At 63.0% G+C, this 13,732-nt stretch overlaps 1 protein-coding gene across 1 annotated transcript; it reads right to left on the reverse strand.

Moving 5' to 3' along the window:
* Positions 1-4,966: 4,966 nt before the first annotated feature.
* On the reverse strand, positions 4,967-13,473 carry CHLRE_13g582800v5 (uncharacterized protein). The gene is made up of 14 exons (XM_043069603.1): positions 12,945-13,473; positions 12,763-12,834; positions 12,512-12,676; positions 11,810-11,973; positions 11,323-11,416; positions 10,787-10,852; positions 10,343-10,423; positions 9,715-9,771; positions 9,313-9,449; positions 8,876-8,999; positions 8,088-8,273; positions 7,592-7,757; positions 6,848-6,966; positions 4,967-6,227 (listed from the first exon to the last, which is right to left on the reverse strand). Exons 1-14 carry the CDS (start codon positions 13,203-13,205, stop codon positions 6,042-6,044), a joined length of 1,878 nt encoding a protein of 625 aa, XP_042917578.1. The 5' UTR covers positions 13,206-13,473; the 3' UTR covers positions 4,967-6,041.
* Positions 13,474-13,732: the final 259 nt, after the last annotated feature.

Raw genomic sequence — 13,732 nt, forward strand, 5'->3', positions numbered from 1 at the left:
TCACCTCATCAAGAAGGGCCGCAACAACTGGGAGAAGAGCGGCAGCGGCACCGGTACGTGTATGGTTAAGGCAACAGCATGCGTGTGTGCGTGCGTGCACTGGGGGGATCAACGGTTGACCAATTCGCCTTACCCAGCCCGGTCCCGCCTTGCCTGGCCTTGTCCGCCTATCCCACAATATCACCAACATTATCACCTGCCCACCTTCTGCCCGCGCGCGCCGCAGGTGCCAACGGTGAGAGCACGGCTATGATGCTTTGGCCGCCTAATGAGAACGCTACCACACCTGAGGAGCGTGCTCGCTGGCGCAACCTGCTGTGGTCCGACGTGGAGAACATGGTGAAGTGCGACCTGTTCCACAACCCGCGCATCATGCACAACGTCAAATGGTCCCATGTCGAACTGGACTCCTGGACTCGCATGCGCTGCCACCTGGCTTCCCAACTGTTTGGCGGCTTGGAGGAGTTCTGCTGCTGGGTTGATAAGGAGGGGTGGGTGAAGGACAAGCGCCCGGAGCCCAAGAAGGCAGTCATCGACGGCGCCAAGGACATACACGGCTACGTGCGGTGAGCATGGGCATGGGTGGCGTAGGCAGCTGGTGGGCACGGCAGCGGGGCAATCTTGCAGTGCCGCAGGTGTTCGCAGACAGCCGTGTAAATGCTCGCTCACACACTATGCACGCCCTGCGCCGCAGGCTGTTCTATGGCACAAAGCTGGCGATGGAGCGCAAGCAGCCAATTACCCACGCCAACGACCCCCACCTTCTGCAGCTGCTGAAGAACGGCACCTTTGTGTACAATTGGCACGAGGCACTTGCAGCAGGGGAGTCAGCTGCTGCCGCAGCCGCTAAGCGGGGTGAGGACTCGGGCTCGGACTTCACGCCAGGCATGCGGCATGGGCTGTCTAGCCAGTGTCAGAGCGACTTCCAGGTGCGAACAAATGGCAGGTTGCAGGGACGGGTACCGCGGTTTCCAAAATTACAGACCCGTAAGGAGCGTGAAAGAAGGGTCTTACGCGTGTGGTCTTACCCTGTGCACTCGTCCTAAACAGGTCACCACCTTCGGCATGGTTGCTGTCGCCCGCCTCTTCCTGCGAGAGGGCGGAGCCGCTGTCATCATGGCGACCCTCAACCAGAATGCCGTAGAGAATGCCTTCAGTCAGCTGCGCGGGCACGGTCAGGATCGCGCGCCGACTGCTGCCTCGGTCGTAAACGGGGAGGCCAGCCTGCGGCTCAGCAAGACGCTCAAAGTGGTCAACGCGGGTATGGACGCCCCGCACAAACCCGGTAGCTCGTACGCGCCGGCACACAACAGCACCAATAAAAGCAGTCGCAGCAGCTTCGCCCTGGACACGTCGACAGCGGTGGACATTCTCATGCAGCGCCGCAGCGGGCTCCGCCACAACAGGAAGCAGCCGGCGGACAGCACATGGACCGTCAACGACTTGGCTGAGCCCATCGCACAGACTGACACCACACCACTGTCACCAGATGCACAGCGCGCACAGGCCTTGTCGCAGCTAGTCCTGCCTGCGCTCCTGGGAGCTGAGGCACCGGCAGCTGGCCCGCTTGCCAGGTCGCCTGCCCTGGCCGCTGCGCTTCAGAAGGCAGCAGCCGGGAAGCCGTGCCCGGCGTTCGTTCAGTACAGCTCCTGGCTGCTGAATGCGACCTCTGACGCCGTGAAAGGCACCAACGGAAAGCTGGCTGCGCTGCGGCCGGTTGTGGCTTCGCAGTACGGCCCAGCTTGCGCGGCCGCATGGGCGTGGTGCAGCCGCAACCTCAGTGCTCCCCAGCCCGAGGACTGGCCCCTGCAGCTAGACTCAGGCGCACAGCAGCCCATCGTGCCGACCAGCACCAGTACTGACGCGCGCACCACGGCCAGCGCCACCTTTACAGCTCTGGGCCCCGCGGCTTGTCTTGTGCACAGCGCGTGCTTCAACACCTCCTACAGCCTGGCGGTGCTGGACGCTTTGATGCTGCCAGACTCACAGCACGGCGGCACCAAGGCGCAGAAGGAGGAGCGTGCTCGGCACTCCAAGGTGTACGAGCTGTACAGCAGTGCAAGCGCAAGTGAGCGCTTGGTTGGCTGGGCGCTGCATAGCGCCGCCCATGCTATTCCAGTCGGCGACCCCCGCCACGACGTCGTGCAGCAGCTCATTACCGGCCGCGAGGACGGAAGGCACCGGCGTGTCTTCGACGCCGAGCTACTGGAGTCACTACCGCAGCGCCAGCTCGCGATCCCCACAGCGGGGCTTGCGGCCTTCTTCGTGCAGCTGCACCCCACCATCATTGAGCGCTTCCGCAGTGCGAACATGGTGCTGCAGGATGGCAGCGGTGCAGTCAGGAAGCTGATCGACCGCATCCGATACGACCGCACTGCATGGGCCGACTTCCAGGGCGCGGTAGGGCTTGGCGGCGAAGTCAGTAGCAGCTACCTGGGGCACGTGCGCTCGGTGATGGGGGTGCTCGTTCGCAAGTACATCCACGCCAGCCTGGCGGGCCTGCTGCGGCACACACAGTTGCTGGCAGGCAAGGACGAGGCTGGCAAGCGCTCGCTGCGCGAGGAGCGGCGGGCTGACGCCGCTCGGAAGGCCAGCAGCGACACGAAGGCCGCCATTGTTGACGCTGCAACCCGCTGCGTAGACTGCCGGCGGCCGCATCCTGCGGACAACATGCTCATGTGCGACGGCTGCCCAGGCGCCTACCACGCGCACTGCCTGGGCATCCCGGTGCCTGAGCCGGGATCCGGAGACTGGTTCTGCCCCATGTGCCGCCCGGAGGCGTATGGTCTCGCGGCTGCGGGCAGCAACACGGGAGCGTACGCGGACCCTGTGACGGGCGCTGTGGCTGGCGGCCGTGGACAGCGCGGTGGCCGTGGCGGTCGTCGTGGGCGCGGCCGCGGCCGCGGCCTAACTGCGGTCACAGACGCAGCGGGCGGCGAGGCTACAGGTGCTCGCGGCCGGGGACGTGGGAGGGGTGGCGCCGCGTGCGGCCGGGGACGTGGTGATGTGCACATGGAGGACGCACAGGTGCCAGCTGCCCGAAGCACACGCAATGGAGGCAGGCCCAAGCGCCTCCCTAACTCCCCTGTGAAGGAGGCGCCCAAGCGCACGCGTTCTTAGGTAATGCATGTGTTCTCCATATGTAGATTTCGTAGGTCTTTACTAGTGCCAAGCATTTTGGCAGTCCCTTCTTTGATGCGTACTCGCACTGAGATTGAATAAAGAGCTGTTAGCTCAAAGCATTTTGCGCAGGGATGGGAAGTGTGCAGGGGACCGTGCAGGAAGAGCAAAGAGTACACTAGTACGGGCGTGCCGCGGCCCAAGTGTACAGCAGAATAAACGGAAGAGTATGCAGGCACGAGAGCCCGTATGGATGGGGTATACATACCCCGATAAGAGTCACACGAACGCCCATTTCTCAGGGGTCACCCATGCGTGCACGATTTTGTGTGATGTGCGAGGATACAGATACATAGTGTTTGCAGGTGAAGCGACATTAGTGCGGTGTAGGCAAGGCGCAGACTTTACGCAATGGGAGTGCACGTGGACAGGGAGACCATCAAAAACATCCTTCACAGATGGGCAGTGGTGTAGGTTCAGGGCTCCCCTGCATAGGCTCGTGTCAGGTATTACGAGACGGAGTTTGATGCATAAGGACGACGTGCTGGATGGCAGAGGTTACCGGCAGGGGAAGCGTTAGTGCGGTGCAGGCAAAGCGCAGACTTGAGGCAATGGGATGAGGAGAACTTTGGAAACCCTCCTTGACATCAGGGCAGTGACATAGGTTTGTGTCAAGCATTACGAGAACGTTAAGGATGAAGTTTGAGGTATATAAGGAGGAAGCAACGTGGCATAAGGATGGCAGAGGGTACCGCCGGGGCACCCCCGCGCAGGGTTCTCCTGCACCGAAATGCGCACCACAAGGGGAGAACGTGCTCTGCAACGTGCACAGGCCAGTCAAAGCATAGGATTACAGACCTGGCAAAAGACTCGGGAGAGCGGGGCGCGGGCGGGGGCCGGGGGGGGGGGGCACTGCGGGGAAGGGCAGCGCACAGGGCCGGAGCGGGTCCCCTGGAGCGCCTACGGGGGACGACGCCGGGGCAAGGCTGGTCTTCAGTTAGACGGAGCTGGACGGAAGAGTTAGAGTGAATTAATGGGATAACATAAGGTATAGATGCCATAGGAAAAGGCTGTACAGATTAGTTTGCTTTAGTTTTGAAGGGCGGCCGGAAGTTCGGCAGGGGGGGCGAGAATCGCCACTTGCGAGGCCCTCTGCTTGACCTCAAGTCGCGGCTAGCCCGCTCCAGGCACCAGGTTGCATATCGAGGTACAGTTGTAAGGCAGAGAAACCATTCCGGAGTGCTCATGAGCGAAGTCGAGCAAATTCTAAATGTCCAACTAGGCATGTGGTCGAGTATCTCTTTGAAGTCGCCCGACGCGCCAGGAATACTATTACAAGTATTCCCTATAAGTCTGTGCCGGCGGGCTTGAGCGGGGCCCACTTCCAGGGTCCGGGACATGCCGAATCCAGGCGGTTACCGATCGCAACCGCCGAGTTGGACACCCCGAACCCCTGGCTGGCGGGTTAGTGCTGGACACTCGGGGGCTTGCAAGGAGGAGTGGCAGGTGGCTGAACACAAGGAAGGGCCGACCTGCAGACCTGGTCACATGCGCTAGTGGCTGAGGGCCGTGTCGCAGCGTGGGGCTTCGCTGCACGTCACGTGACGGTGCGGTAGTAGGTGGGATACCTGCAGGTGGCATGACAGTATGACACGCGAACGGTGCATACACAACGGTGCAAGCACTTGGGATCTTTGGGATGCGAGGCAGGTTGCTTGCAAGGACCGTAAGACAGCCGCTTTTGTCCTGACAGCTATTCGCGGGCCTGTAGCCAGTAGGCTGAGCGGGGCCTATGTAACACAGTGATAAAGCGCCTTGAATCATGGCAGGCTCGGCAGACAGGCTCGAGATTTAAGAATTACATGTCATCGCATGCCGGCACAGCCGCACCGTTCATCGCACCAACGTGTGCCGGCCCGCCCTTGCACCGCCGCTGCCGTCAGTCGCACCAGGCAGCTTGGGCGCCACCCCAGCCCCCCCTCCTGCTCCCTCGGACCTCGCCAACAAAGTACCGCAATGCCGTACAAGCATACGCAGCACTTCAAACGCACAAGCCGTGCCACGCGCCGCAAGCTCCCCCTCGCTCACGTTCACATTGTTCCACACAATCATGAATGACCCGCGCTCAGCGTGCTCTGTGCACGCGCGCGCCTCCCCGCCCGCCCAACGCCACCACCCCACGTGCCGTACATTTCCTCAGCATGCTGGGACGACACACGCGCGCCGCCCCCAGAGGGCTGTAGCTTACCAGCCCCAGGTCAGGTGGCACGGCAGGCAGCACAAGCATTCGCAACCCACGCCAACAGTGTTTGTTGATGAGATGGTTGCCCCTCCCTGCCTTCGCCCCAATGTCACGGTCCATTTGGGCTTCTGGGACCCTTCTCTGCCTGCCTGCCCGCCACGTCTGCAGAACTTTCTGACGCCAGGTCCGTGCGGGGCCCAGTGGACAGGAGCGCGGCACCACTGCCTCTGTCCTGAACAAGCTGGCCCCATGCACGCCGTGCGGCCCCCAGCAAACGCGACCACAGGCGGAGCTGTCAGGCGTCCCCGACCCCGTCCTCCAGTCATGCCAAGGACAACACCACTCCTCGCACCTCGAAGCAGCCGTATGCCGCCACCATCCACCAGCTGTTAGCTCAAGCCCCGGTGCTGCAGGCGCCGGCACCTCCCGAGGTCCTTCGTGTCCTGCTACCCCCACTCAGCCAGCTCGCAAACCCAACACCCCCACACCCCATGCCGCAACCCCCAAGCTCCCTAGCTAGCGACACATGCCGTGCGGCTGTTGTGCCCGCCACACAACGCCAAAGGCGCCCAGTACCGGCACAACCACACAGCCGCCTTGTTATTCTCAAGCACCCAAATCCCCAAACCCTTAGTGCCGCTGTCAAGCATTACAACAACAATAACGACAGTAGTTCTTGTTACTGGATCAGCGTCTCCAGCTCGTGGTTGATCTCGGTCTCGATGCGTTTGATCTCGGCGATGGCCTCGCGCACGTCAGGCCGCACCACCATGAGCTCGCACAGCCACGTGGGCAGCCCGTCCGCCACGCAGTGGCACTTGGCGCCCGGCTGCACCAGCGGCCGCGCGTACAACACACCCTCCACCTGCGCGTGTGTGTGTGCATGTCAGTGTGTGCGTGTTAAAGAGCGTACGGAAAACATTACGCGTAGGACAGTGTATATGTGTGTTAAAGAGCACAAGGAAAACGATGCGCAAAGACAGTGTATATGTGTGTGTGCGTGCGTGTGTGTTAAAGAGTGCAAGGAAAACATAGCGCAAAGACAGTGCGTGTGTGTGTGCGTGTGTGTGTGTGTGTGTGTGTGTGTGTGTGTGTGTGTGTGTGTGTGTGTGTGTGTGTGTGTGTGTGCGTCCGTGCGTGTGCGCGCGCATGTGGAGGGAGCAGCGGTGGGTGCAGCGTGCACGTCGTGTGACGGCCTTTCCCCTCCCAACCACCCCAACCCGTGGCTCCCCCCTTCCCCCTTCTTTTCCCTAGGTGTCCAATTCCACCACCAGCCAGCCGCAGCATGCCGCACCGTACACGCAGCACGGCCCCCCTGGGGACGGGTTCTGGGCCTTGGTTTCAATGGGACAGGTATCAGTTAGCCCCCTCCCCCTTCAGCGCATCCTGTACCGCTTTTCCAAACATCCTTGCAATCCCCCCTCCTCCACCCAACGTCTAAACCTTGCAATTCCCCCCTCCTCCACACCCCGCGTGCGGCCCTACCCTGCGGTACTGTTCCAGGAAGTCCAGGTTCTTGATGTGCCCGCTCTTCTGCGCGTTGATGGTGTACTCGGCCATCTGCTTGAGCGGCCGCCGAGCCACGGGGGGCCGCACCGGGATGCCTGCGACAGAGGGCGGAGGGGGCGGTTGCAAAGACGGTTGGAAGAGCGGTACAGGATGCACTGAAGACTGCAGACGAAGCGCGGAGGCGACAGGGAGGTGAGCGTGGCGCGTGAGAGACAAGGTGTGGCGTGGTGCATTGCGTGTGGCCGTGAGGGTGCCCTCACTTGCCCCTGGCGCTGTCACGCTTTCGTCCCGTCACCCGCACAGCCCTACCAACGTCCACAGGACTGACCACACCTAGGGGTGGGCGCACCTAGGCCTCCCCGGATTCCTCCCATCCTGAAGACAACGTTAACGTTCCATTGCACCTCCACCCCTCCCTCCCTCTCTCTCCATCCCTCCCTGTCCCTGTCCCTGTTCCTCCCCCTGTCCCCCTGTTTCCCCCCTCCTCCACTTCTTTGAAATCATCATGCATGTAACCTCCCTCCCTCCCTCCCCTGCTGTGTCGGGCGTGCTTAGGGGTGAGCGTGTGGAACACGCTCACCGAACACTAGGGCTCGTCAGCCCTAGTCATCAGTGGCTTCACCACTACCAATTGTAATTATCCCTCCCTCCCTCCCTCACCCCCTCCCTCTCCCCGTCCCTCCCCCCCCTCCCTCCTCCTCCTCGCCCTCCTCCTCTCACCCGCAAAGGCCATGAGGTGCTCCTCCACCAGGTCCACGCCCCACACCAGCAGGTTCGTGTCGCGCACGGGGCCGCCGCCCATGCGGCAGTTGACCTCGATCAGGCGCGCCCCCCGGCTGGTGAACTTGCACTCCACGTGGAACACGCCCAGCTTGAAGCCCAGCGACTGTTGGGGGTTGAGGAGGAGGGATTGGGGGGTTGAGTGCGGAGGGATTGACAGGCGGGGTTGGGGAGGGGTGTACGGGAGGGGATTGATGCCTGCCTTGAGGGGAGAATGAGGGGGTTGTGGGCTACTACCGTAGTACCATTTACGGAGTCCAGGCAAAGTGAGGTGGGGTGTGGAGGTAAGGCCACTGGCCCAGATTCTTCATACGTTTTGCTGCCCGTGCGCTCACTTCAGGGCATTTGCGGGAAAGCGACCTCCATACCAACTTCCCGAAACACTTCCACACTTCCACCCACCCACCCACCCACCCATCCACATCCACACACGCACCTGTACGGCGCGTACGGACAGCTCCATGAGGTCGATCTGCGCCGCCTTGGGCAGCACGGAGGGGCAGTTGGATCCGGTTTCGTTGAAGTACGGCTCAACCGTCGGCCAGTTGTCGGTGATGGCGCCGTACACGGGGCGGCCGTTGTCGAAGATGAGGTCGCAGTCCACCTCCGCGCCGTCCAGGTACTGCAGGCGGTTGGTTGGCGGTTAGCTGGTTGGTTGGGAGGGGAGTCGGGGCTTGCAGGACACGAATCACCAGTGTCCCACGTGGCTTTGCTCAGGCGCCGCGCATGTCCCTGCCTGCCACCCTCACGCCCGCCTGACCACCTGCCAAGGTTGACGGCCCCCCTAATGCTCCCGCACACTCTGCCCCAGACTACCACATCTGGTGCGTGAGCCGAACCTTCTCGACTCCCAACCCCACCGCCTCCTTTCCTGCACCCTCCCCCCCCCGCTCTTTACCCATCCTCCCATCCTCCCCCTTGAGCCTTTCCATTTCCGTTCTATCTGTCCGCTTTTGTCCGCAAATCCTCCGTACCCGCTGAGCTTGGGCATGCAAACCACCCCCCACACTCGACACTTTTCAGCACTCCGTTCTCTCCTCACCCGCCCCCCTCGCTCTCCCCTCGCTTTCGTTGGTTTTGGTTTAGTTTGGGCTGGTATTTACAACCCCCCCCCACTGGGGACCTATTTCGTTGGGCTCGGGCACATATCCCACTGCCCCCCCCACACACAGCCCCCCCCCACACACAGCCCCCCCCGCCCCCCCCCCACAGCCCCGCCCTTACCTCCTCCACCATGAGCTCCAGGTGGATCCAGCCGCCCGCATTGCCCGCCACGTCCTCGCCCTCGGCATCGCCCTCCACCAGCGCACCCGCCACGATCTTGGCGCGGGACATGTCGTGCTGCACCCTGTGTGTGGGGGTGGGGTGGGGGTGGGGTTACATTCATGATTACGTAAGAAGTGAAGGCGTAGCCAGGTACAGTAGCATAGTAGACGAGGGGGGTGGGGGTGGAGGTGCGGCCGTGCGGGTGATGGTGGTGACGGCGGGAGGGGTAGGGGCAGGTAGGGTAGAAGCGGGGCCGGGGGAGGGTGGGGCGAAGAATGCGTGTGTGCAGACAGCGAGGCTCAGTTCTGTGTGACACGCGGCTGTGTGGCCCCTGCGCTCTCGCTCCTTGAACCCATCCTAACCCCACGCGCTCTTTCTCTATATCGCTCGCTCACTTCTTGAAGGCCTTCATGAGGTCCTCCTCGTTGTTGGCGCGGATGACGCCCAGGCTGGCGGCGCCGCTGATGGGCTTGATGACGGCCGGGAAGCCCACGTGCGCCGCCGCCTTGGGCACGTCAGCCTCGCTCGTCACCTGCAGGTGCGTGTCAGACAGTTAACGTGTTAGTCGCGACATGGCTTCAACTCCCCTGCACGCCGCGCCGCTCTGTTCCCCTCGTGCACGCCACGTGCCGTCCTTTCTCCTCTCCTCCCTTCCTCTTCCCCCGCCCGCTCTCCGGTCCAATATCCGCTGCCCCCCCCCCACGCTGCCCCCCGCCCCCCAGCCGCTTCCCCCTGCCCCCTGCGCGGGCCGTTGTCACACCCCAGCCATCGGTAGCCTTGTCCCCCCTCCCTCCCACCTTCCAGTGCCGGGGCGTGGGCAGACCCGCCTTCGCCATGATCTCACGAGTGGCGTGCTGCGATGTGCCGTGCACAGGAGGAGACAGGGTCAGGGGACAGGGTCAGGGGAGGTTGGGAAGGTAGCTGGTGTGGCACGCGTCCGTGCCGTGCCCACAGCAGGACTGCCCCCAGCCCTTCAAGCCGCACCCGCACGCCCGCCGGTCCTCGCACCCGCCTCCTCCCTCCATGCAGGTGGGCCAACTGCTGTTGGATTGGGAGTCCGCATCGCTCCCACGACACGCCATTCCGGACACGTGTGTGCCGTGTGCCAATCCACTCTCGCAGGCCGGCCGACCCCCGCACCAAGTTTCCTCCCTCATCCCCGAAACACCTTCCTCGAAACACCTGCCCAACCCCGACACCACGGTTCCTCCATCTTCCCCAAACCGCCTTCCTCCCCCTCCATCCCACCGCCCCCCGTTGAGAACATGCGAACCCCCCTGCTGATGTTCGGAGTACCCGGTCCGTCAACAGGGCAAACACCAGTTTGGGCCCCTAGAACGTTCCTCTCAGCCCAGAAATGCTCATAACCTCAACACCCCCCATTCCGCTGCCGCCGCCGCCGCCGCCTGCAGCCCCCCCACCCACCTTGTCCCGCGCGTTGTCCACTGCCTGCGGCGTGTTGCTGGGCAGCCCCAGCGCCTCAGCAAGGCGGCTGGCAAGAGGCACCTGCGCGCGTGTGGGCGTGTGTGTGAGAGGGAGAGGAAGCGGGGGCGAGGGTGGTGGGCAGGTGTGGCAGGTTGGGTTGTGTGGTGGTGGGCAGGGGACCCGTTGGGTACCCCGAGTCGAGCCTGGCCAGATTGCTGACCACGTGCCAACAATACACACCCCGTGCCCGCGCTGGTACCCCCGTTCCCGCGCACCAACCACCACAGGTGCCCTACTGCCCTTGTTCGACACCATCACTGTCATTGCCACTGCCTTATTTCGCATAAGGTATGAGGAGGACAGCAAGAAAACCGCATCCGGTACTGGCGGCACCTATCCCGTTCCCGCAGCCACCCTGCCGCCGTCCGTCCCGCCGCCACCCACCGCCATTTCGCAGAAGGTGGTGATGCCGTCCAGCTCGCCGATGGACGAGCGCACGTCGCGGATGGACTGAGAGGGAGGAGACAGGCGGGCAGCAGTAGCAAGGGGACAGCAGCAGGGGGGGGCAGGCGGGGGGTTGGCCGGAGGTGTTGCCGATGGTGGTGATGGTGGTGATGCGAAGGGGTCGTGGCCACGCCTGTTGGGTTCTTTCATCACTCTGTGCGCTTCATCGCATCCCGCTCCACGACTCGTCCTCGGCGTTCAGCGCTGCGCCCAGGAACGCATGTCCTCAACTCCACACACAGTCCCCACCGCGATGGCTTGAAGCCCTCTCCCTCTCTCCCGCCCCGATATCTCCATCATCTCTCCCCTCCCCCCTCCCCTCCCTCCCTTCCCTCGCCCTCCCTCCCTCCCCGCTCCCAACTCTCGTCCCCTTTCTACCTCCCGCTCCCAGCCCTCATCCGCTCCTCCGCCCCACTATGAAGCTTGCACGCTCGTTCTGAGCCGTCTCACAGTCCCTCCCACTCTGCCCCTCTCACCTTGAGGCAGCGGTCAAACACGGTGTCTACGTCACTGAAGTCAATGGGCACAAACTTCTCGATGACGCCCTCCTTCACCAGCAGCTGAACCCAGCTGCGCAATGTGTAGAAGGCGGCGGCGGCGGCGGCAGTAGCCGTGGGCAGGCGGCAGGTGTTGGGTGGCAGTGACACGCTCAGTTCCTCTTGGGGCAACCCTTTGCATCGTCGGCCCCGGTGCCTGCGGGCTGCTGCCACCGACACCGACACCCCGCCTCCCGCCAACCTTCCTCCTGCCTGCCTCAACCTTCTACCATGGCCCGCCGCCCAGTCAGGCCCCAAGACTCCACGAACCCACATCCACACTCACACCCACACCCACCCACCCACCCACACGCACGCACACACACACACACACACACACACACACGCACACGCACACACGCGTGTTGTTTTTATTTAACACACACACACACACACACACCCACCCCCACACACACACACGCCGCACCTGTCCGGCCCGTCCAGCACCACACTGCGCACGCCCAGCTCCTTGGCCTTCTCAAAGATGAAGCGCTTGCCGCTGTAGCCCGCCGTCACGAACACCATCACCGCGCCCTTTAGCACCTGGCGCCGCAGGCTGCGACCCTCGCGTGTGGGGTTGGACACCACGTCCTGGGGGGGTGGTGCCCAGGGTGGGGGTGGTGGGGTTGGTGGTGGGTTGCCGGGGGTGGTGGGGTGGTGGTGGTGCTGGGGGGTGCCGAGGGTGGGGGTTACAGTCATTGTTTGCTCAGGAGGGGTGGTGGCGGTGGGGATAGATTAAGGGGTTGGGTAAGCGTGGCGAGGGCGGAGTGGGTCGTGATGAGGAAGCGGATTTGGGGCGTGGGTTGGGCGTGTTGGGTTTGCACACAGGCGTGCGGCTGTCTTCGGCATGGATGGGTTGGTGCCTTGGCAGGTTGAAGGCCGGGCGCAGCTGCTCGCGGGCGGGCCCAGTAGACCAGTACCGCATGAGGTTCACACAGCCAGGCACACTGCTTGCTAGGTGGTAAACACCACACTCAACTCGTAAGTCGCCTAAACCCGCTTCCCGACAACCCGGCGTGTGCACGTGCGTGGGCGCAGGTACCCTCCCGAGCCTGCACTGCCGCGTCCCCAGCGGGCGGCCCCAACCAATTTGAGAATGCACATCAATCCCCACGCGTAGGCATCTTACCACGCCCATCTCTTGCAGCAGAGCCCGCGACGGAGACATGGGCAGCGCTTGCACCAGCTTCATCTTGTCCTCCATGGTCAGCCCTTTAGGCAGCGAGCCGATGACCGCCTTGTAGTTGGAGGTCAGGCTGCCCACCGAGGGCTGCTGCGAGGGGCCTGAGGTCCCCTGCGCGTGGAAAGGCGTAACCAGCTCAAAGGCCGATCGCTCAAAATCGCCGCACGTGCTCCGTGCCAAGTACGCCTCAAACTCACCACCGAGGCCGCAACGTCCTGCGTCGTCTCCTCTCCCGCTCGCCTACGTCGCGGGTTGAGTGGATAGTCCGCCTGCACGCAGGCAATGTCACCGAATGACGACCAGGGTTTGGTTGATTGCTAGTTCGGTCAACCAGCACGGCCAACCCGACGATGGCTAGTTCGCGCCACCAAGCACTTACCAGAGCCACTCCATTGAGCAGCACGTTCGTTGGCGCGGAGCCCACGATGGCCACTGAGGCAAAATCGATACCTGCAAACTGGTCCGTCGCCGCGCTAAGCTCGTCGACAGTCTTTGTCCCATCGATAATGTCCGCGTACTCTATGCACGGGAAGACAGAGGGGTCGAGGAAGGTCGCAGAGGTCTTTGTGGATGGTTGCACAGAGGGCGCTGGGGCAGAGGGCCCGCCCGCGAGAGCAGCACTAAGAGCCGACTTCTTCATGTTTACGTCGATATCTAACTCGGAGGTTGGCGGGTTGTTGGGTAAGGCCTCCGCCTCCCCCCATGCCTGCCCATGCAGGTCGTGCCACACTCGGCTGCGCTGGGTCGAGCCTGTTGTCAAAGCCCGGCTGCCCTATCACGCCCATACGCCGCTAACCCCACAGCCCTGTTGCGCAGCTTCCAGTTTCCGTACCGACACGCGAAGTCGCGAAGGCGCAACCACTGGGCCATAGCGACAAAGTGGCCTTGCCCTGGAGGCCCGGTCATACCCTACCTGTCAGGGCACAGTAATTGAAATGCGTAAATGCGAATGCGAATGCAGATGGTAGTAACTCTGGCGTGCTACCAGCCGCGCAATCTTCCTTGACGTTGCATACCGTATCTCATGTTGGGCAGTTGGGGTCTGGGACTACGCTGCACACTGCGGGACTACGCGAACCTGCCCCTTGCCCTTTCCCCCTGTTGCGCAGCGTCGAAGTGGTCCTGGGTGACATGGACCTATCCTGCGCTAGGTGTGGGCGGACGCCC

Source organism: Chlamydomonas reinhardtii, chromosome 13 (genome assembly GCF_000002595.2).
Source record: "Chlamydomonas reinhardtii strain CC-503 cw92 mt+ chromosome 13, whole genome shotgun sequence".
Classification (NCBI taxonomy): domain Eukaryota; kingdom Viridiplantae; phylum Chlorophyta; class Chlorophyceae; order Chlamydomonadales; family Chlamydomonadaceae; genus Chlamydomonas; species Chlamydomonas reinhardtii.

Bases quoted from the DNA above. Each gene is read 5' to 3' on its own strand.
- CHLRE_13g582800v5 (XM_043069603.1), bottom strand. From the start codon at position 13,205: ATGAAGAAGTCGGCTCTTAGTGCTGCTCTCGCGGGCGGGCCCTCTGCC. The intron at 12,835-12,944 runs GTAAGTGCTTGG...GCCTGCGTGCAG, and splicing joins TGCTCAATGGAGTGGCTCTG to GCGGACTATCCACTCAACCC. The intron at 8,274-8,875 runs GTAAGGGCGGGG...AACCGCCTGCAG, and splicing joins TGGAGCTCATGGTGGAGGAG to TACCTGGACGGCGCGGAGGT.